General features: G+C 30.7%; 1 protein-coding gene across 2 annotated transcripts in view; it reads right to left on the bottom strand.

Moving 5' to 3' along the window:
• LOC124362837 (centrosome-associated protein 350-like) overlaps nt 1-23,199 on the bottom strand; it is a 73,448-nt gene that overhangs the window by 1,403 nt on the left and 48,846 nt on the right. For both annotated transcript variants that reach the window (XM_046817687.1, XM_046817696.1), the window contains exons 17-23: nt 19,723-19,843; nt 19,239-19,374; nt 17,753-17,873; nt 16,644-16,804; nt 13,253-14,936; nt 8,823-8,866; nt 3,482-3,607 (exon numbers count right to left, since the gene is read on the bottom strand). In XM_046817687.1, coding sequence (XP_046673643.1) covers nt 3,482-3,607; nt 8,823-8,866; nt 13,253-14,936; nt 16,644-16,804; nt 17,753-17,873; nt 19,239-19,374; nt 19,723-19,843 — 2,393 coding nt within the window. The remainder of the gene's footprint in view (nt 1-3,481; nt 3,608-8,822; nt 8,867-13,252; nt 14,937-16,643; nt 16,805-17,752; nt 17,874-19,238; nt 19,375-19,722; nt 19,844-23,199) is intronic.

The following is a 23,199-nucleotide window of genomic DNA, read 5'->3' as shown; positions in this document are numbered from 1 at the left end:
TACATTATACCATACTGAGTGCAGGCACTCAAGGTAAGTAAGTAAGTTACATATTGCATATTAAATATGCAGCAAAGTTGATTTGGTATTTAGTTATACGAGTAATTATAATAATTAAATGTTTAAAAAAAATGATAGCTGAGATAACTAAAGGTTCTCAATTTCATACAAAAGTTGTGTGGTAAAAATACAAAAAATCTATGCAGAGCTTTTTAATGCCGCATTTAAATGATATTACTTTTTATGGCTGACAAGTCCATAGTTACCAAAATTAAGTAAAACATTATTTAAGAAAACAAATGAAAAACTATGGTACTCCTTAATATGAACTATAAACACTTGTCATGAAATAAAGGCAGAAATGGTTAACAGCTGGAACAAAGGTGAGAGCCCTTTTATGCATCCAATTTGTGTCTTACATCATGATCCAGCAAACTCCCGGTGTATTAAAAATGAATGGAAACAAACTAAGCTTTTCATACGCTGTCGTACATATGGTCTGTCGTTTCGTTACATAAAATTTGTGTCATATACTTTAGAAAATGCAATGACAAGAAATGTTGTATATAAAGGATAAAAGAAGTTTCTGTCTATTTATGCAACCATATGTCAGAGAATTGAGAAATAACCTGATCCGCATTGATGCCAACATTGGTGGCTAGGTAGCACATGCACGTAAGCATTGTATTGTCTGTTTATTGCCTTCTTGTAGCAAATACAGAAATATTTACTGATAAAATAAAAAAGAGGCCTCCCTTGTGGAATACTTCTTATCTACTACAAATTATAAAAACAGAGAAGTATTTTAGGGCCAATTTCACCTTCCTTATTTGTTTATCCATTCAACTAAACCCCATTTTAAGAACTCCCTTCTATTGAAGATTGTACTGTACACCTTGATATTAAATGTCCTAATTCAAGTTGTCTATGACTGTTATTAGATTCTGAATTGTGCTTATTTACAACCAAAACCAGGTAATAATTTAATAATCGTCTTCCTGATGATCTCATTCTCTCCACCTTTTAAAATAATCCAAAAGATTTTCCTACTATACACTAGATAATGTATATTAGGTTGGGATATTACTGAGTTACCATAGATTGCATTTTATTCAAAATCAAAATGTAATGTTATATAAATTTTGAAAAATATAAAGTATAGATGATCATATACTTTTTTAAAGCACCAGATACATTAACAATAAGAAATGTTTAGGGAATTTGGTTCTATCTGACTCAAAAGAAGTTTCTATGTGAAAAAAACTAAAATTAACAAAAAAAGACATATTTGGAAATATTTCTGAAGTATGTACTAAGTTTTGTGTAAACACAGCCATTTGTCATGGTCTATTTGTCAATTATATACTAACAAAAAATCCAGTATGTGTTTTTATTTAAGTGCATCATAAAAAAAAACATGAATTTACAGACATTTTTATGAAAACTACTTTAGTAATTCAAGTGATCATAAAACATTCTTTCACAGAAAACAATTTTGAGATTTTGAAGACTATTAACATTTTTTTTTTAATTGTATAAAAGATAAAAATTACCACTACAATTTGTACTGAAGTTAATGATTTAAAAACATACAACCAATGTCAAGTGTTTTTGTGCAATATTAAAATGAGTTTTTGAATAATTTTTAGTAATTAAATAAGTTAATAAATACTATAAGAAATGATGATTAATCTGCCTATTATAAATTCAATATTATAATTATTAAAGGTTTGTAAAATCAAAAGATTAAGCATATATTCTATTTTCACTGTATTACAAAGCCATTTTAGCGGACAACCAGAACTAAACATGCCAAATACAACAAAGTAACTAGGCCTTACTCTAGACAACACACTATCCTTGAAGCCTCATCTGGACAAACTCTGCTAAAAACTTAGCTCTTGCCTTTATATAGTAAGACGATTAAACAAATTGGCAATTCAGATAGGCTAAAACAGCCTATGAATCCCTCTTCCAGTCCCACCTTAGATATGAAGTAATAGTCTGGGGTGGGACAATCCTCTGAAGTCTCCTGATAATAAAAAAACAGCTGTTAGAGCTCTTGCAGGCCGCAAGACAGCTGCAGGTAAGCTTTTATAGAAACTAAGAATTCTGACAGTATTAGCTCTCAACCAACTCCAACAGTCTGTTACAACCATCGAATTATAATAATGGAACGCGCTCTGGGCCGGAGAAACCGAGCCGAAATCCTGGGCTGCGTTCCGAGTCTGCAGGCGCTGGAAATGGGCAAGAACTAACTCCGCCCATATGGCAGGCATTATAGTAATGATCTAACATCACTTTAAAACGCCTTCTATACTTAATACAATTGTTAGATACTACAATTTATTTATTATTACAAATGTTAGTAGCTGCTTTTCACCGTGGATTTTTATTTTTAGTTAAAAAAAAACGGACTTTTGTACAATATTAAAATAACTGAGATTTTGACTTTTATTTTTCTTACAAAGTCGGAAACAAAGATTACAGGCATTAAAATATTTCCCAGATGAAAAAAAAACAACTTTTTATTCACAGTATTTTATTTCAAAGTAAACTACATAAAATTTACAAACATGACACACTTAATCTACGTGTTAGAAAATAAAATTATTTTGACCAATTTTTGCTTTATTTCTAAGTTGGATTTCTTATAATGTCAAAAGTTTTCTGTTTTTTGGATGTGATGAGATATTATTTAAAATAATAGTTTAGTCACAGTTTTAATTAAAAATAACTCGTGGCTTTCAGTGAATTCGTCAACTTAGAAGTGGTCGCATTTGTTTGAGATAACTAGAGCAAATAAGAATATTTTACAATTTTTAATACCGTACATCATCATCACTTGATCTACTTAATTTACCCTTAGATTTAAAATCAATAAAAAGTTAATGTGTTCTAAGATCAGCATCATTGGTATGGAGTACAGAACTCAGTGAGTTCTTGCCCACTTTAAGCGCCTGCAAATCCATGGATACACCAGTAACGCACAGCTGTGTGCGACCGGAAAACACAACATGTGGCTTATGGGCAGTGCGCGTTCCAGTAGTATAGTTCGTTGGTTACAACAGGGCGACCAGAACTGGAGACCTTCTGTTACAACACAAGGAATACACACCACTTTCATCTCCAGCACACCAGCTATCCCTGTATGAAAGGAAAACATCATACAAGGGAGTAGCCTACTTTAATTCCATTCCAAAATACCTGAAGATAACCTCAGCAAAACATTTGAAGAAATGCTTTACAGTTTGGCTTCTTCAGTGATCCTTCTACACTACTAAGGAGTCCCTGGACTTTAGAACACATTTTCCATAAACGTATAAATAAGAACATTGTACATTTAATTTTTATTGTACATTGATTACACTATTCTTGTCAATACAAATATTCTAAAATGAATAAAGAGCATTGTCAATTGTCTATTGCTAAAAGTTAAGCTTTTCCTTTATAAGACAATATGAACATGTCAAGTAGTTACCTCTTGCTCGATCTGCAGCTGTTTGATACGCAACTCTTCTGCCTCTCGTTGTGTCTGGAGGCTGACAGGATGGAGGTCCTCATCGAACCAGAACACTTCTCCCTCATGTCCGTCATTAAACTCAACCTGTGGAATAATGTAATATTTAACAAAACAGCAACATGAATTACCACTAATAATGTGACCTATACATGTTTTGCCAGTCTACCAGTTGAACTACCGTGCCAAAGCTACCCATACCATCGTATTATCACACTGATTGTTATTAATATGTAATAGAATTAAATATATATTCATAATAAATATAATTACATTCATACTAAAACTTATTTGTTAGTAAAACAATTCTTATATAACACTAAATAAGAACCAGTACCACACAATACAATAACAGTTAGATCTTCAGTTGATAAATTTTCACTACAAAATACAATGAAAACTAACAGCAATAAATATGTAGTAAATATAATTATCCATTTATAATTTCATATAATTATTGTTACAATATTTCAAAATGGTTCTTCACATTACTGACATTGAATTCTGATAAAATAGATAGTCCAGTATCCACTAATTTTGAATAATAATCAGGAATAGTAAGCACAAAATCTGTGTTAGTACAAAAATAATTATAAACAAGTCATTAATTAATAAAATAAACAAACCGTTATCGCTACATATAGTAAAATGATATCACAATAAAATGTTATTTCAGGTTATCAGATGGGACCCTAGAACAAACAAGTTAGGATGACCTCAATGGGAGCAAACAAACAAGAAAGACCTGCTTAGTCATTAGAATCAACATGGTCCCAGTGATAGAGCGAGGGTTGACACTACAATACTGATATGCTTCTTTAAGATTGTTTAATAATAGTGTTGAAACATGTGCCAAACGTGGAGCCATGTGCGTGGCACACCCACGGTGCTCCTCTCAACGCGACTGTCTCATATCAAAACTATCCTAACTACTGTGCTCTCTCGCTCTATTCATCCCTCATCTTCTCTCTAACTCAATCACACACACACAATTAGCAATCAGATGGATTGTTGTTCAGAATATAAATAAAGGTATTAATTAGTTCAATGTTTTTTAATGTATGTCTATTTTTTTAGGTATCTACTTATTTTTCATAATTGTTTCAATATTCACAAGTATTAACTTAATATTTAAATTTTTTTAACACAAATCTTCACATGTACAGAGTGATTTTTTCTATTAAGTGTACCAGTTTATTAGTATGTTTCAATTAATATTTTTATATGTACTGTACCAGAAAAGTTGAGTAACTGCATTAAAAACTACATATTGTATAAGTACTGAAAATACAATCAATCTAGTATTATGATAAATAAATAACACAATATAATAAATAAATAAAGAACAAAATTTTATTCTGTTTGGATACACATTAAAAAAAATTTCAATAAATTGTCATACTTTTCATGGCATTCGTGCATATCAAAATCTATATTGTAATAACTTAAATAACTTTTAATTCCAATTCAATTTCTTAGAAGTTACTCATTGCATAACATAACATTGGAAACTTAAAAAGTATATATGACAGTGACAGTCATTGGGTATGTTTAAAATTATTTCCTCTTCGATTCTGCTTGAAGTTTTACATGTTAATTTTGTATACCTATTTTGAAATAAGCACTGATATGAACAATTAAAAATGATATTGATTTATATAATTACACATGTTTATTGCTTTACTATTAAAATATTTAAATCTGGGTGTTTTATTAGTTATTTACTACTTTAAGTTTTGAATGGAATTCATAAATTTAAGAGATAAAAAAAGGAAGTAACTTTTATAGTATATTGTGTCATAGTAGAAAGTATCATACCAGGAACATATATCCTAATAAGTTTATAAAAGGAAGAGGTAAAACATGATACAAATAGACACATCCTGACAATATTTATTTATAGTTTAGGTCTAAATTTGTACATCCAGATTCGTTTTTCAAAGCTGGCAATCTTCCAGCTATGAAACACATTAAATATCTGAACTAGAACTGCCATCTGTTTATGTATACACTGATTTATGTTTTTAAAACTATGTAATTCTCTTCCACTTGTAACTTTTTATTTATATATAACAAAACTAACCTCTCCAGAATGAATACCAGTACTACCCACTCATTGGCCATGGCTTCGAAGATAGAAACTATATTTTATAGAAATCTAAGGTTTTGTAAGATTATGTATATAATTTTTGAGAAAAGTTAAATCTGTGATAATTTTAATTATTACAATTTGATATTTGGTGATACTATGTCAACAATATATTATTATATTCAAATTAAATGTCTGTAATTTTTAAACTTTACAAATAACAAATTTATTTTGAACTTAAACAAAACTCAGCATACAACAATACCATAAAAGTCCCATGACCTTACAAATTTACAAATTAAGTTTCACAAAATATTACTAAGCAGGTATTCTTAACATTTGCTTGAAAAAATCTATAACTTAATTGTAGTGAATGTATTTCTCAGTCAAAATCAGGGCAGTTAAAATCAGAAAACTTTATTTCAATATCAGGACAATAATTGGTGTTATTGTTAATATTACATAAAATCCCAAATTACTGTATCTACTCATAGATGAACAAACTCATGTAACAGCCAAGTTTAGGTTTCAAAGTAACATTCTAACACATCCATAACATATGTGCAAACGTAAGAATTGAAGTAAAATATTCACAGTAAAAGAAAAATAATACAGGAAATGATGAATTTTTATTTAAAATAAGAATTTGAAATGGTTGGATATAGTCTGTCCCAATTGTTTGGGAACAATAATTACATTATTTATTGCAAACGAGTTGCCATTGATAATTCTAAAAAAAATAGATGGATTTTCTTTGTCATTACAAATTTTTAATCAACAGTGTATAATATTCACAAATGTTTCCATTTATAATATTTTAGTTTTATTTGAATTACTTTCCTTTAGGTTAGGTATGTTTAGTTATGTAATTTTAAAATTAACAAAATTCTTAAAGACTGGAATTTTTTCAACTAATATTGAAAGACTAAAGTCAGCTGTAATATTAACTATACTTTAATATATAATATTAAAAAAATTCAGTGCATAATATACTTTGAATAATGCTATGTAAATAAACAGTATGAGTATTTAGTTGGCCTCTAATAGTTAATACTTACAGAGCAGACAGCCAGCTTATCAGCAAACATATTGCCCCCCCCCCCTCTTCTCACTCTTTCTAACAATCAGATAACAGTTGGCTGGCTGATATTTTGAGCCAATGACCTTTGAAATGTTTAGTTATCACATTACACCTTACTCAGCCACCTTATAAACTGCAGGTTTATCACACAGTCAATAAATTCCACAGAACAAGATGATTATGTACTTCATTGATGTTATTTTTATTCATATTACTAATTTAGCAGACTGTGGTATTGTCCATGTGAATGGTTTAAAACGGTAAATCTCATATATCACAGCCTAATAATAATAAACAATGATAATGATACTAAATGAATACTTATATTAAACTGTAATCAGAATATAAATAATATCTCAAACAGACTAGATTCATATAAGGAAGGTCTCTTTAAAAATGTAACTCTAATTTTTACTATATTTCAAGTTTAATTAAACTAAAATCTGGTATGGTAAATTATGGTTTTTATTAGAAATACTGTAAAACGTCTATTAAAAACAGTCATTGACATTAATGTACAAAATCATCCATTATCCATTTTGAAGCACAATAATTTTTAAACAATGAACCTGACTTATTTTTTATATCAAAACATATAAAAATGGTTTTAAAATTGACTTTATTTATAGTTCATTAATTTAAAGCATATTCATTTATTACATGATAAATTTAGTGATTTAAAATAATTCATCATTTATTCCCATTATTGTCAGTTTATTTCACTTATTATGTGAGCTGACAGATACATGTAAATCAACTAATAATTTCTCAACAGCCTTCTACTTTGCAAACAACAAAATTGTCTTACACAGTCAAAGAAAAGTTCTTATATGACTCCAACAATATTAACTTATTGAAAAACTATTAATGTTTACAATATTTTGATGAACAAGGTATTATCTTTACACTCTCTTTACTGCTATATTTTTAATGTTTACAGTTCATATTACTTTAATTATGTACATTCATATTTTGTAATAATGTACATTAAACATTGTGTTAAGTGATTAATTATGGTAAATTTAATAAATATAGGACAATTGTGATTCGAATTGTTCAAATCCTCAATGAAATCACAAGAAGGCAATAACAAGGAACAAGATTTTCAATAATCCCATTTGAAATGGCTTACTAATACAGACTAAGGTAGATTTCAATTTTTCACTGATTTGCTATTTACTTTCTTTAATGGTTTATCTATACTAAGACATACCTGGCATATTGGGCCTATGTCTGTATAATAAATATAATTTTCAATACCATTTCTACTGTCAAGCCTTGCAAATCTTGAACAGTTAGTGCTATAGAGAACTAATCAGTAAAGAGTAAAGTACTTTGTTAACATTAAAAACACACTTCACACAACAAGATTTTGAAACTTTTGAGTTCACCCCACATCCTTCACTCCACCCTCATCACCCACAGATGTTCAGTGTTACATTAAATACTTTCGAAATATGAATTTTAGAAAGTGGCCACTTTACTAACCACCCCTTGAGGTAATTTTGCTCATTAATGAATATAACCGAGGTTTTACCTTAAATAATGTAATTTGGTTTGGATATCAGTAAAATCAAAACCTTTATCATTTGAACAAGAAAGTGATTAAACACACACATAAGGTGTAACTTTATAGTAAAAATAAAAGTACAGAAAATGTTTCTGAAATTCGTGTTATGGTTCCACTAATGACAGAGAATTAATAATGTTTCACTGTCATAATTTTCTTTTAAATATACCAAATACATACAAATAACTTCATACCATATAAAATACAATTAAAAAATTACAATGTATGTAATATATTTTAACAGCCATTTCAATATAAATTACCAACATATTTTTAAAATTGGTCAACAACTTAACCAATACTGTATTATTGAAAATACATTCATGATCTCAAATTTAGTCAAACTTTCATTATTACATTGTAGTGTAATTCGCATATAAAATTAAAACTTGTACACAGTTTCTGTTTTAAAATATTGAAATAATGTGTATATACACCATACCAATATATATATGTAATCCGTAAGAACAAAAGTTATTAATATAATAAAACAGTTGTTAAATACAATACTGTGTTGATGGAGAGCATATAAGTAAATTAGTATTATAAAATAATTTCTTACCTCTGCCGTTTTACTGGCTGATAAACTAAAGTTATCTTCGTAAGCTGGAAACAAAAAAAATATATTAAGTTATTTTTATTTTAATATTATATGGAGCTATTAAGAAAATATCAACAAAAATATATAAACAGTTATAAGGTAGGAAACATTATAAATAAAACTTCACAAAACGTAGATATGGGGAAAGGGTTGATTCAATGTGAACATTGAGATTATGCTCCATTTCACTTCTTAGTGTAGTGTCTGAAATCTGACACTGTCACAGACTTGACTCCTGGAACCTGGAGCCCACGTCTGTTTGAAGAAATCCAAACAAGTCAGTGACAAAGACTTCTTATTTAAATTTCTACTCAATTGTAATGATCAACTAAAAAGTTAAGAAGACAAGACACTAGAGCAAAGACCAAAAGTAGTCCTATACAACAGAACTATTAAGCTGCAACTGTAACTGCTATTCTCAGTATTGTTGTTCCAACTGTTTTCCATGGCGTACATCGTTCTACTATTTTTATTTACTTCATGTGTATAAAGTGAGTGTCATAATTTTTTGTATTTATACCTAATGTTTACGAGGGGGTACCCAAAAAAAACCGGAATTATTTTATAAAAATTATATATTATCAAATTTTTTACAATACGACCTTATCTCCTTCAAAATAATCTCCATTACAACTAATACACTTGTCCCAACGGTATTTCCATTGATCAAAACATTTTTTGTAGTCATCTTTAGAAATGGCTGCAAGCTCGAGCTTCGTTTTTTTCTTAACCTCTTCAACGCTGTAAAATCGTTGACCTTTCAAGCCTCTTTTCATGTGTGGAAATAAAAAAAAGTCGCATGGAGCGAGGTCAGGCGAGTAAGTAAGGTGCGTGGGGCAGCGGAACCATGCCGTTTTCGGCTAAAAACTGCCTAACTGAGATTACTAACTGAGAGTGTGTGCCGGTGCGTTGTTGTGGTGGAAGAACCAGTCTCCAGTCTGCCACAAATCGGGTCTTTTCTGGCGAACACTGTTGCGCAATCTTCTTAAAATCTCCAAATAAAATGTTTGGTTGACAGTCTGACCTGGAGGAACAAACTCAGAATGAATTTTCTCAACATTTTCGTCCGTTCGAGAGGTTGATGGACGTCCAGAACGAGGTTTGTCTTCAATCGACATGTCGCCATTTTTAAATCAAGCGAACCACTCGTAGACCTGAGTTTTCCCCATAACATCATCTTTGTAAGCTGTATTCAACATTAAAATAGTTTCTGCAGCATTTAAAAAGTAAAAAGTACCAAGTAAAAAACAAAAATTTCACAGCTGCACGTTGTTCACTTAAACTTGCCATGACAAAAAACGAAACAAGAACAAAACAGGGTTAGCGAAAACAGTCACTACGAACGAACAGAATGCACTAAGACAACGGAACTGGGGTCACTGAGCTCGCAATGGGTTTGCGCGACACACGCCTAGCAGCAGGAATGTGTACTACACGCTGCCGGCTGCCAGCAATACAATTCCGGTTACTTTTGGGTACCCCCTCGTACACTGTAGCTCAGTTTTAACCACATTAGGACTACACTCATTCTTCATGCAACAGGCTTCATGAAGATAAGCGATCTTGCGAATAAAGCTTATTTTAGGACTTGCGCATTTAGTTGTTGAGTTGCCTGTTTGGAAGGAAGTATATGCGAACAGGTCAGAGAAGACTAGTTATTTACTGCTCTTAAAATCTATTTCCAACCTAAGAGACAGACTTACTATTCAATAGACCAAAATTGGTGCTAAATATCTCTGCTGTATGTTAAATGATTCTTAAGATGATGTGCGGAAACCATACATGGGCACACAACACACACACACACACACAGATAAAAAACTTTTGCTAATCACAAATACATATAAATTTAAATCCTCATATACAATTATCATATAAGAAACTTAAAATCCAATTAAACAATTGGAACACAATGAAAACAGGAATTATTTGTAATAAATGTCACATCAATCTCTACCACATATTCCAATAAAAAATTACTGAGATGACATATAAAGTATAAAACTATTAGTGTATGAAGTATTTTAAACTCTTAAATGTTGCTACACAACTTGAAATCTAACTGACTCCCTCTGCATCTTAAGAAATGGTGGTGAAACCCATAAGAACAATGTTTTACACTATTACTAATTGCTTGTACAATTATGAGAGATGTTTCATTTTAAAATATGATATGCATTTAATATGTTCAAGCCCATGCATTGATGAGGGGGTTTAAATAACTGGTACCATATTTATTTAGTCATATTATTACCAAATATAATGGTTTTTATCAATAAAGCAGATTTGATTATATGAAATATAACATGACACCGTCATGATCATTATTTTTATATAACTATATTACTCAAAAAGGTATTCAGTGATGACAACAATGTCAATTAATTTACTGAAAAATATACCATATTACAATAGAAACTCGCAAACATCTCGTAAAATAGTGGAAATAGAAGTCAGCTGACTTAAACAGCTAATTGCAAAGTAGCTTTAAATGTATTGTAAAATATTAATCAAAAACAATAATTTGTGTTTAAGTTTTGAAAACCAAAGTCGTTTTGGGATTCTTACATATCTGAATAAACGTGTTCCATGCGAATAAGATACTTTATTACAGAATTTTAAAAATCGGAAGGTTTAAAAAAGCATGTCTGCGATTGTACAAAGGCATTGATGTTACTAGTGGTGTATCATGCCACTCTGGCATCATCGGGCCTGAACGTGTAATGGATGAATCAGATGCTCAAATCAATTATTGATATAAGTATTTTATGATGAATTAGACTCAGAAAGTAATAATTGTGACTCAATAAATGAGGTTGTGGTGATCCTCAACAATCGATATTTGAATTATTTTTAAAAAATATGAAAAAGTACTAAATAAGGAAGAGAATTTCTATTTGTTTAGTTTTTCAGTCATTTGCAAAATAAATATAGTAACACAAGAAGCCTTAATTTCACTTTTCCCTTATACTATGCCTATACTGATCATGGAAGAATTGGTCAATAGTAGAGCATGGCTAAATAAATTGTAAAAGTATGCGAAATTGGAAAATCAATTAAAACAATGGAAATTCACTGTTTTAACAATTACTTATTTTTTAACATATTTTTTAAGTGTAATAATATTATTAATAGAAAATTTTTAGGAAAAAAAGTTTAATATAAAAATAAAACCTTAGTTTGAATTTATTATCTAACAAAAATTAATATTGTAACTACATAAAACACTTTCTACAAAAAACTAAACTAAAAAAAGAAGCAAAAACATATGATTTGGGGTAATTTTAGTAAACTGTTATGGGATTTCCAAGTACTTTCACTCCTTGAGTACTTAATAAAATAAATATATTGAACACTTGTAAACATATTCTACTTCTAATTCTACTTTCAAGTAGTAACCACTGCTTGACAATTCCTCTTTGATTAGCATAGTTTTTCAACTTACATGTGAACTAATAATAATGCCAAATAATATAATTAGTGTTTACTAATTATTGTCATGGCATTTTACTGTTCAACACATTTCATCCTTATCACTTGGTCTGGAACAATAATTAACATCATCCATTCTTGATTAGTAAATGGAGCATTAGCCTGAGCATGACATTAACATGTCATACATTGCAAGACTTTTCTAACTGATTAATAATGATAAATCTTGATCCAAATAGTTTAAAAATTGTTAATAACTTTTATATATATATTATTCTGCTTCTGAAACAGGAATAGTGGAGTAAGGTACAGACTCAGTGATAAATACAACTGGGAATCTTAGATTGAACCTATATTGTAATTACTTTAAGTGTTGTATAAAGTAGTTTTAATAACTGGTTGCTAAAGCAATAAGAATGTTGAAACCTTTAAATACTTTAACTTTTAGTACGTGTGCATAAAGTTTTGATTGGTTAACAAATCTAATTTCCTCTTTTGATTTAAATAATCATTAAATAAAAATTATATCAATTCTAGGAAATTCTTAACAAAATTAAGTATAGTCAAAGTAATGCAACTTGCATTCACTGTAGAAGCATATTAAACTTACTTTAGTCAATATTAATTTAAAAAGTGGCCATGGAAAGGAAATGGAAATATGTAAATTGACTGAGCGTGTTCATGAACTTGTTAAAAAAAAACCAAATGTTGATAACACCAAATAATATAACTGAAAATTTTTAAAACCCAAATAAAACACCTGATTATTGATTCAGGTCATAATAATTGAGTATTACAAGAAGTTTGTGCAAAAATAGCATCACTTGAATTCTACATGTGATGCAAAACTGCTGAAACACTTCCAGCAAAAATGTACCCCAACATTCTTTAACGTTTTTCAATACAAAATTACATTTTATGAAATTACTGAAAACTAGAAAGAATTCAATTTGACTTACCACTGCTTGAAGAACGTCGATTATAACCTTCAACAGCAAGAGCTTCAAGGAGATTAGACTGTCTTCCTTCCACTGACTTATCAACAGTATTACTGTTAAAACACACAGATGATGTTTGTTTTGACTCCTTTATTTTCAACATACAGTCAGTGGCATCTTGAAGAAATTTATTCAAAACCGTTGTGGTAAAATCATCTACCAATACTTCTTCAATGTCCCCACTCGCATCCTTGTCTTTACAAACATTTTCATTTGAATTTTGTAACTCTTCATGCGTTTCATTTTGAATTTGACGCTCTTCACGATTGAATTTGACGCACTCACTTAACAAACCACTTAAAATGTCATCAGTTATTTTATCAACAGTACAGTGATCAATGGTTGATTTAATTTCCTCACTCTTGCTGATAATTTTAAATGTTTCATTTAGATTAGGTCTCATATCAACTTCTTTATCTTCCTCATTACTCACTTGATTTTTGGTAGACATTACCACTTTAATCACAGTCTCAGATTGTGATGCCTCAGAATGATCATCAACTTCAGAATAGGGCTGTGATATTAGACTGTTTCCATCTCCTTCTGAAGAATGTTGGGAACTGATAACCACATCAGACGAAATCGATGTTGCTGCAGACTGAGAGGAACTGTTAGTCTGAACAACTTGTGATAGATTTAACTTTTCACTAATTGTAATAGAATCACTTAAATCATTGTTATCATCTGATTTCACTTCTGACACTGAATTATGAACAACTGATTCAATATCGTTATCAGTTTGACCTAGAGAATTAGCTGATTTAGATGTCACGGAGGATGGAGCTTGTGAAATAATACTTACAACACTTCCTATGTCCAAATTTTCAGACTTATTCTCTTCTGTGATTTGAGTTATAAGTTCTTCAGTTGATTTGCTATCAATCAACTCATGTTTACTTGATGATAAATGTTCTTCAGGAGTAGTAGTAGAACTTTGTGAGATAATTTTATGTTCATTATCTATTTCCTCTTCTACAGAATGGTCCTTGGAGATAATTTGTAAACTCCCATTTAATATCTTATTTGTATCTGTTTTTGATGTTGTTGAAGAAAAGTGTTCTTCAATACTAAGTTTAGAACCATTTGATTGGTGAGTTACTGTTTCATCTGGATTTCCCAACTGTTCAAAAAAGTCAACAGCGTCCATCCACTGATTTTCACCATTAGAATCGCTTACATCATGAAAATCTGAAGCAGATGATTTCAAAACTTCTTTTACCTCATCAGAAACTTCAGAAACATTTGAATTTGGAACATCTGTTATATTTACAGTTTCTGGGCTAAGACTAGAGAAAACTTCAGCCACTTCACTTTCAGCACTCATCGCATCGTTACTGCCCTCATTGTTTACTTCCGTTTTTGGAGAAGATTGCTCAGTAGGGGGAAGTACTCCAGAACTTTGAATTGTAGTGTCTGTACTTGAGGCAGCTTCAGAAACTGATTTCAAACTGTTAGTATCTACATCAGAAGCAGGAGTTTCAAGTTTGGACTGATCTTCTATTGCTGATTTCTGCTTGAGAATATCTGAGTTGCGAGGCAAGAATCTATCTGACAAACGAGGATGTTTTATTTGTGGTCTAACAGCATTTGTAGCCGACACTTCTGCAAGCTGTTTCTTGGTTTGGTCAATATACGAATCGTACACCTATAACACAGATTTCATTATTAATATTTAATCATATTATTATTTTTTATTTCTACTTGATGCATCCAGAAAGTAAGTACTGTTGAAATTTACATAAATGTGTATAATAATTTACTTTTTACATGAAAAATAGTACTTTGAGAAATTTTTTAAACATAATTTCTACTGTTTTTCAGGCATTTGTCGTAGTGGATGACCAGCTTATCTAAACATACACTATCACTAGTGAAGACAGCCATATATGTACTGTTTTGTGCATTAAAATTAACAGTCAAGCTCGCATTTCATGTGAAGGGCCAAGTAATAGTCAGAGGGTACCAGCTCTGGTATATACGGTGGGTGAGTAGTAAACTCTCTCAACTGAATTGTTCAATTAGCCTTTGAGCATTTTCAGAACCTGGTGGGAACAAAACTGGTGATGACCTAAGCAGTTGGTTACAATATCATGCAAAACAATTCTCATACGACAACTTGTGGAAATTCATCTGAGAAACTGTCACTGTGAATCATAATTTCATTTTTCAATTCACTTTCCTAACCAAGTCACCATTCAAAACAAAAGGGGGTTCTTTTAGAATCATTGAGCTGCCCAACCTGTTTGCACCACTTACTGCACTTTCAAGAAAAATCTCCATAATATGACAATGTATTTCAGCTGCCTTAAACATTCCTTGCATTTCAATATCGACCAACAAACCAAATCTCACAATCATTGGGATTATTAATTGTTTGAACACGTTCATGACAACGGCTTATTTATGAATAATTTTATTTGCAACCGTCAAATTTTTCAATATTAATGGCAAAAAACCATAATCCTTTTCTTTTACATTAAACGTTTTTAAGTATAACGGAAAAAATATATAGGCTTTGCAATTTTGCACTAACAATGATTTAAATATATTTTTCAGTGTTTCTCCATGTACCCCAAAGAGTACCTAAAAAATGCATTTACCTTAAAAATTAAGTAATCATGCGCCTGATGAGGTACACGATAGTCCGAGATATTTATTTAAGCGCAGGATCAAATTTAACAAACCACCAAGACAGGCAAACAATAAAAACTCCATTAAGAAATGCATAGCAACGTGTACCCCATCGCGTGCACAACATGTTTTACGAAAGCAGTATGAACCCGATCGGGTACAAGACGGCAGTTGCGAAAGATCACGTGTATCTGGGGGGTACACATCGTCATGAATTTGTTAAAGGCTTACAGTAAACACAAAATAAAGACATATAAATCATAATGACTTGAAAGTGGAGTTGATGAGCTAAAGGAACAAATGCTTATTCCCTGAATGCCAACAATAGTGCTTCAGCAGCATTATAGTAAAATTGTAATTACTTTCTGGACGTGACTCCTATATTCAAGTTAATATATCTACAGCTAACACAATATAACTTCACGGTTGAAGATAGTATCCTTTAATTTGTAATAATATGGATTATTATTTCTTATTCCCTTAAGAAATGAAGTAGAATGATTATTGTTTCTTCATTCCTGGATATTAATTTTGATTATATTTCAATACAAATAACATTGTTATTCAAGACTTAGCTACTCAAGGGTTTGAGTTGGATTATGCCTCAACGAATGAATTCAGAAAAACCTCTCTGTAAAATGTTTTAAAACACTTCTTCCAGCTACATAATATAGTACACAAATTCATATTCATAGTGTGTCAATATATTTAATAATCAAACCTGGATTTGTTTGAGAAGTGATGCTTCAGTAGCTTTAAGTTGCTCTTTTTGAGCTCTCTTCAGTTCTCGCTGAAGCCGGCTAAGCTCAGCATAACGCTGCCGTTTCTGTTCCTTCAAAGCTGATATTCTGACCTCATAGTCGCTTTGTTCTGACTGAGTCTCTGTGAACAATCATAACTAATTACAACATTTCTATTTCCAATAGCTGATGATTACAGCATATCCTGTACTTCACACATTAGTCTATTATGCCACAAAAGACCGTTTAATAAAGAGTTCTGATTTAAGTTTCTGATAGTATAATTAAATAAGTCATTAAAACATTATTACTGTTCATATATAGATTGAAAATAATTTATTATGTTTAATAATTTGAAATTCAAGACTGATGGGATCAACCAATTGAAAACAACTAATTTATTTATTGTTGAATAAAAACGACTCAAGTCAGTTAGTTTTTTTTATCAGTTGAAGTTTTCATCAAATTATTACCAGTTGGATAGTTACAGTTCATTTAACTCAATTATCAACTAAGTGAGTCATTCATTCGCTAAGTTAGCGAATCCAGTCAACTGCGTTCTATCAGTGTTTTACTGTAACTACTCAATGTTTTTCAACATGATGAATTGTTCCACCAATTACTAGTTTGCTGTAATCTTTGGATTTTGGATTTGATATAAATAAATACAACATTAATTATATCACAGAATGTAGGAGATCTATTATTTAAACTATTTTAACTGTTACTGCAAGTTTTTTTATTAATTACGGTACCAATATGTTTTAATTTACTATGTAGTTAAGATAAAGGAAATTTGTGTATTTAATGTAATTCAATGCAAATTTAGTGTTCATTCTAGTAAATTAACTCTATTTTTTTGACAAACTAATATTAGTATAATAATTATATCAGAAAATAAACAATTAAGCTAAACATATTTTCAATCAATTGTTTCATTCAACTGAAAAAAACCAATTGAATATAAAAAGCATCGAAATTCAGCATTGTAAAATTCAATCAGTTGTCTCATCACTATTAGTTATGGCTTGTAAATTACAACTCAAACATGTTAATGTACTCAAACTTCATAAAATATACTTTCTCTTACCGTTCTGAGAGAGTAGAAGAGACTCATCAGAACCACTGGAACAACGGTGCTTGTTACCCATCTGTAGTCTAGGGGACAGGGGCACCTTGATCAGCACTTTACTCTTGTTGTTGAGCCTTGCCTGTCAAACAAAACTTGTTCAACTGAAATGAAATAATAAAGTAGGTGCTTTCTTAACTAACCTGGGATAAACTGCCCCTCGACTTCACGTCACAGTTCCAGGAAGTTAGTCACATCTATTTTTAGACACACTCAGTGCAATAACAATGAGCATGTCACTACGACTTGATGTTTCTCCAGTAATAATTCTGAGTTATCTATTATGAAAAACAATTGTGTACAGTATTAATAATACTTTGTTGTGAACTTTTTTGTGAGTGTACTATATTTTATTATGTACAATTACTTCACACAATTAAATGAGTAGTAGTCACTATGACATAACATTTAATGGATATAAATAACATTAGAATCCTTTGATATAAAATATACTACAGATTTAAAGAATTGTACAATGATGATTTATGTTTTAAACCGATTATTTCCTCATCTGGCCAAGTTTTAGTCCCAAAGGTGGTCAGTTATAAGGGTGTCTATTGTATTATGGTTTATCCAGTCTGATTGAGACAGCTGCACAGTACATAAATCCAATAAATTTAAATTATATATATATATATATATATATATATATATATATATATATATATATATATATATACATATACATAATGGATCTAAATTAGAGCAGACAGATTAGAATTTAAGTCAGAACAGGATTAGGCTGAAATTATTTCTCCTCTCACTATTCGTAAATAAAAATAAGTGTGATATACACTTTGTTCCATTGTTCAAGAATGTAATAAAAGAACACAGGCTTCACTTCCTGATTTCATAAATTAATTTATAACACTTAATAACTTTCTAAAAACAAAAACATAGCAAAAAAACTAAAAAAAAAGAAAAAAAATTCCGTGTTAAAGGCATAATTTTAATTTTGTTTACCAAAACATAGCTTTCCAATTGAATCTGAATGGACTAACAAGTATTTTCTAAAATATTATTCATAATTTACAAGTGATTAAAATTATTATAAATGTATACAGAGATTATAATTAATAGTTTTCTTTGTGTAACTATATTCTTGTTAAGACTTTGTGTCCTGTTCATTCATGTTCAATCAAGTTAAATCTTAGTACCAATATAGTTTGTAATGCGTTGATTTAAGTGCTTGTTTCTATCATGAGTGGTCTTGTATGCTTCATAAAGTAAAAAACTCATGCCAAACCTGACTTGAAATAAAAAGATCAGTTCTCATGTGTAAAAAATAAACCAAGGTGACTAGGAAAATATGACTGTGTAAAAACAGTAATTGATTATTGATACAGACAGATGAATGTTGTATTAGGTAAGCTGAATGGTTCCTTATTAGTTTTAGTTATCAATGTTTAGATCCAATTTCAATATTTTAAAACACAAAGACACTTACTGCAACAAACGGTTTGCTAGCTAAGCTGGGTCTGTTAAACATTCTAGGCTGTCTGGGAGTTTCTGATGATTCTGGTGACTCAAAACTCTCACTGTTGTAGACGTCTGTAGCTCGTGCTTCCTCCACAGAATGTAGACTATAACATCAACATCCAGTCAGGCACTGATATTAGTGTCTTACAAGCAACATAAAATTAATTGAAAAGGATTTGTAGCCTTAATACTAACTAGGGAAAAGTAAAGATTACACCTTTTAACTACTATGTTTTTTAATTAAAAATCTAAAAAAAATTTTAAGTAACATTGTATTAACAGGATGGATTTACCTGAAAATCCGAGGTAAACACATTTTATATGCTAGCAGAATATATGTATGAATATAACTGAATATGAATGTAACATATAGAATAACCTATAGACATTGCATTTCAACATTTGATATTTTAAAATGGCTAACTAAAAGTGTGATAAATGTGAAGACTCACCTGGAGGTAGCGAGCTGACTGACACTCTCATTATCATCTCTGACCGAACATCCGACATCTCTAGTGCTAGCCTCGAGTACACTCTCCAGTGGGGATGTGCTCTTGTCCCTACGGGACCGACCTGTCACACAATAACAAAGTTGAAACGTAGGAATTGGATAGGAACAAACAGTTGGAAGTGTATATAAAAGAACATATTGTTACAATCTTGCTTGTTGCTTACCATTCTATATGTGTTATTAATTATAATTAGTCTAAGTTGTACGTAAATGATATATTATATTTATTAATATGTTTTAGCACAGGCTTCATATTTAGACATCACTTTTATTGAGACTCAGTGCAGTCATAAATATTAAGGATGATATTTCTAATATCTAAGACAGGGTCACCTGGATCATGAAGGGCTGGACTTTATACCTCATGAGAAGGACAATATTATCCCCGAAGAAGCATCCAAAGTCACTACCTAGACTCAGTCCAGTCCCAGTCTCGTACTCACTAGTGTACAGAGCTACAGTGCTCTACACTTTAAATAGTACTTAGAACAAGTGTTTCTCTTTACTTTATACTATTTTTGTATGACGAATTCAAACTTAACATTATTATACAGTCCACTTTAGGTAATTGTTTTACTGTAGTCAATTATTCAATTAAAAACTCAATTTTTTAAATTAATGTTTTAGAGCACAATTGTGAAGAATCATGTAATCCAAAAATGACATTAGCTTTTTGAAAAGTTATTATGGTCCAAATGATGCAACACATTTATTTACTTATTTATAGTCTACATAATTTAAAGAACAAAAATTTAAGTTGTGAATTGTAGTTTGTATGGCTATAATTAGTTGTATTGCCTTGTGATACACTTACTACCACCATCCAGTCAACACGAACCTCATCTGTGTTAACCACTGGGATAATATGGACTAGACAAGGGTATGCTATTAAATAACAATTAATAAAACTATATCATAAGACAAATATCTTTTATACAATCTCTATTCATATTCATAAATTTATTCACAAGATCTGTATGTTGCTGTTTAAGGTTCATCTCACAGGTTATTTCCAAAGAATATTAACTCTACATTAGGCATACTAAACCATCTATGTGTGCTGAACCTACAACAACTGCCTTCCACAAGCACCTAATGTGGCAACAAGCTACACGTAAACACAGTCAAGTTTCTGGGAGCTAGACAAGAAGGGCTTGCAGAAGTTACTGTATTTATTCAAGAAGAACATGTCTGCCAAACATTTTGCTTTGTGATTCAAGAGAAAAAGTTGCAAAAATATATTTATAATTATTTAAATAGATTTTGACTGTTTTATATATTATATATGCATACAGTAGAGCCACATTAACATGAACTAATTGGCACCAAATCCTGTTTGGATTATGAAATTATTGCTCTAACCAAAAATAATTACAAATATTTGGCATAAAAATGTAAAATAAATCGAATAGTATAAAATTAGTTATGATAATACCATCAAGGGCCACAAAGAATTTCAGTTTGTAGGTCTACTACACAATACAAGGAAGTATGAAGAAAGTTTCCAATTAACATTTATTACTAGTAACAGATCAATTATGAACATTATATAATTAAGAAATTAACATTTAATTAATGACTTTAACCCATTGACTACTTATTAAAATTAAAGTATTTTTACTCTCAGGTTGTGTGGTTGCTTAGGGTCAACTAAAAATATTAAAAGACCATATAACATGTTGAAACTCAATCAGTAGCACATTTCGAGATCTGTAATCGTATATCTTCTTCAGGTAAATGACTAAACTAATGCATGACTACAATCTAAGTTAAAGTAAACAAAACATACTAGAACGTTGTTACATGCACTCACGCAGATCTGCACTCTTACCAGACAACAAATGTGTAGACATTTGTGAAGTGACCAGTATTCTGTAGTTCACTTTTAATAATTGGCGTTTAGTTTTTATTAAGTGCATGCTTTAGAGTTAGTATGCATGGAATAGACACACAACATTGCTGTTGTGGTTCCTGACTTATGCGAGTCACAACGCTCTGGTATGTTTGGTTTACTTTAACCTAGATTTTTTTGAAATGAAATGAAATGAAAAATTCTTTATTTTTTACAGGCAAAGTTAGGGCCGCATGGCCCTTTCTTACACTTAACCTGTTGCTATGTAATATTTAAAACATTAAATAAATAGTATTTAAGAATAAAACAAAACATAATAAAGATAATAAAATAAAGAAATAATTACATTTACTCAAAGTGGTGAAATTAATGCAATATTTTAACGTGTAATAATTTAAAATTTAACACAATAATAAATTAAAACCATCTCTACTATTCTTAAAAACATAATATAAATTTATATTTTTAATATACAAATAAATTAAAGTATTTATTGCTAAATGAAACTTTTTCACACACAATCTCACATTCATCCCTCTGCCAGTGTCACGCCCACAGCATCTCAGACCGGAACTGCCCCAGCTAACCGCTCAAGGTAACATATCTTTCAGTTTCGCCACAAACCGGGAACTGCTATCGATGGAAGTAATTGTTTGGGGAAGGGCATTCCACAACCTACAAGCCATTACATGGAATGACTTATCAAACACTGCAGTCCTGTGCTGAGGCATTCTCAAAATGTATGAGCCAGAGCGAGTGCTTCTTACACCTACATGAGACACAGATTTAAAATATTCAGAAAAATATCTTGGAAAACCAAATTTCAATATTGAAATGAACTAGTTTTTAAAAATTTTGATGGATCTTTGATCTATTAATTTTAGAATATTTGACCTGAATATAGTACGGTGTGTGATGTGCTGCTCCCGTCTCACATCGTAAACGTAACGTATACAGTAGTTTTGAGTTCTTTGCAGCTTCTCACTCAGCACTATGGTCATATCATTGATCACGGAGTTACAGTAATTGAAATGTGGAAGTACGAGTGATTTAGTCAAGAGGCAGCTTGATATGTTCTGGTAAAAATCGTTGTAAACGTTTCAGTGAGTGAATAGATGCGAAAAACCCGTTTACAAATCTCCGCAACAGCGTCAGTCCAAGTCAAAGTCGAGTTTATAGTCAAACCAAGATCCTTCACCTTGTCGTAGTATGGCAGGCTGTTACCATTTACAGTTAACGTTTCAATAGTATTGAAGTTTATTGAGTTTCGTAAACGAGAGTGACAAAATAATGATTGGTTTCGTTTTTTGCATGGTTTAGTCTCAGGCCATGATTTTTGGACCACATAACGATATTTGTAATGTCACTATTGATTTTGGTGATACATTCATTAATGGAGTCAATTTTAAAGTGTGAATAGATTTGCAGGTCATCAGCATACATGTGATATGAGCTATGTTTAAGTACAGAATGAATGTCGTTTCACGTACAGTACAAATAATAAAGGACCAAGAATCGATCCCTGTGGCACCCCACAAGTAACAATTTCCCAGTCCGAAGTCATGT

The sequence above is a fragment of the Homalodisca vitripennis genome, chromosome 1 (genome assembly GCF_021130785.1).
Source record: "Homalodisca vitripennis isolate AUS2020 chromosome 1, UT_GWSS_2.1, whole genome shotgun sequence".
Lineage (NCBI taxonomy): Eukaryota > Metazoa > Arthropoda > Insecta > Hemiptera > Cicadellidae > Homalodisca > Homalodisca vitripennis.
This window is presented reverse-complemented; position numbering and strand designations above follow the sequence as displayed.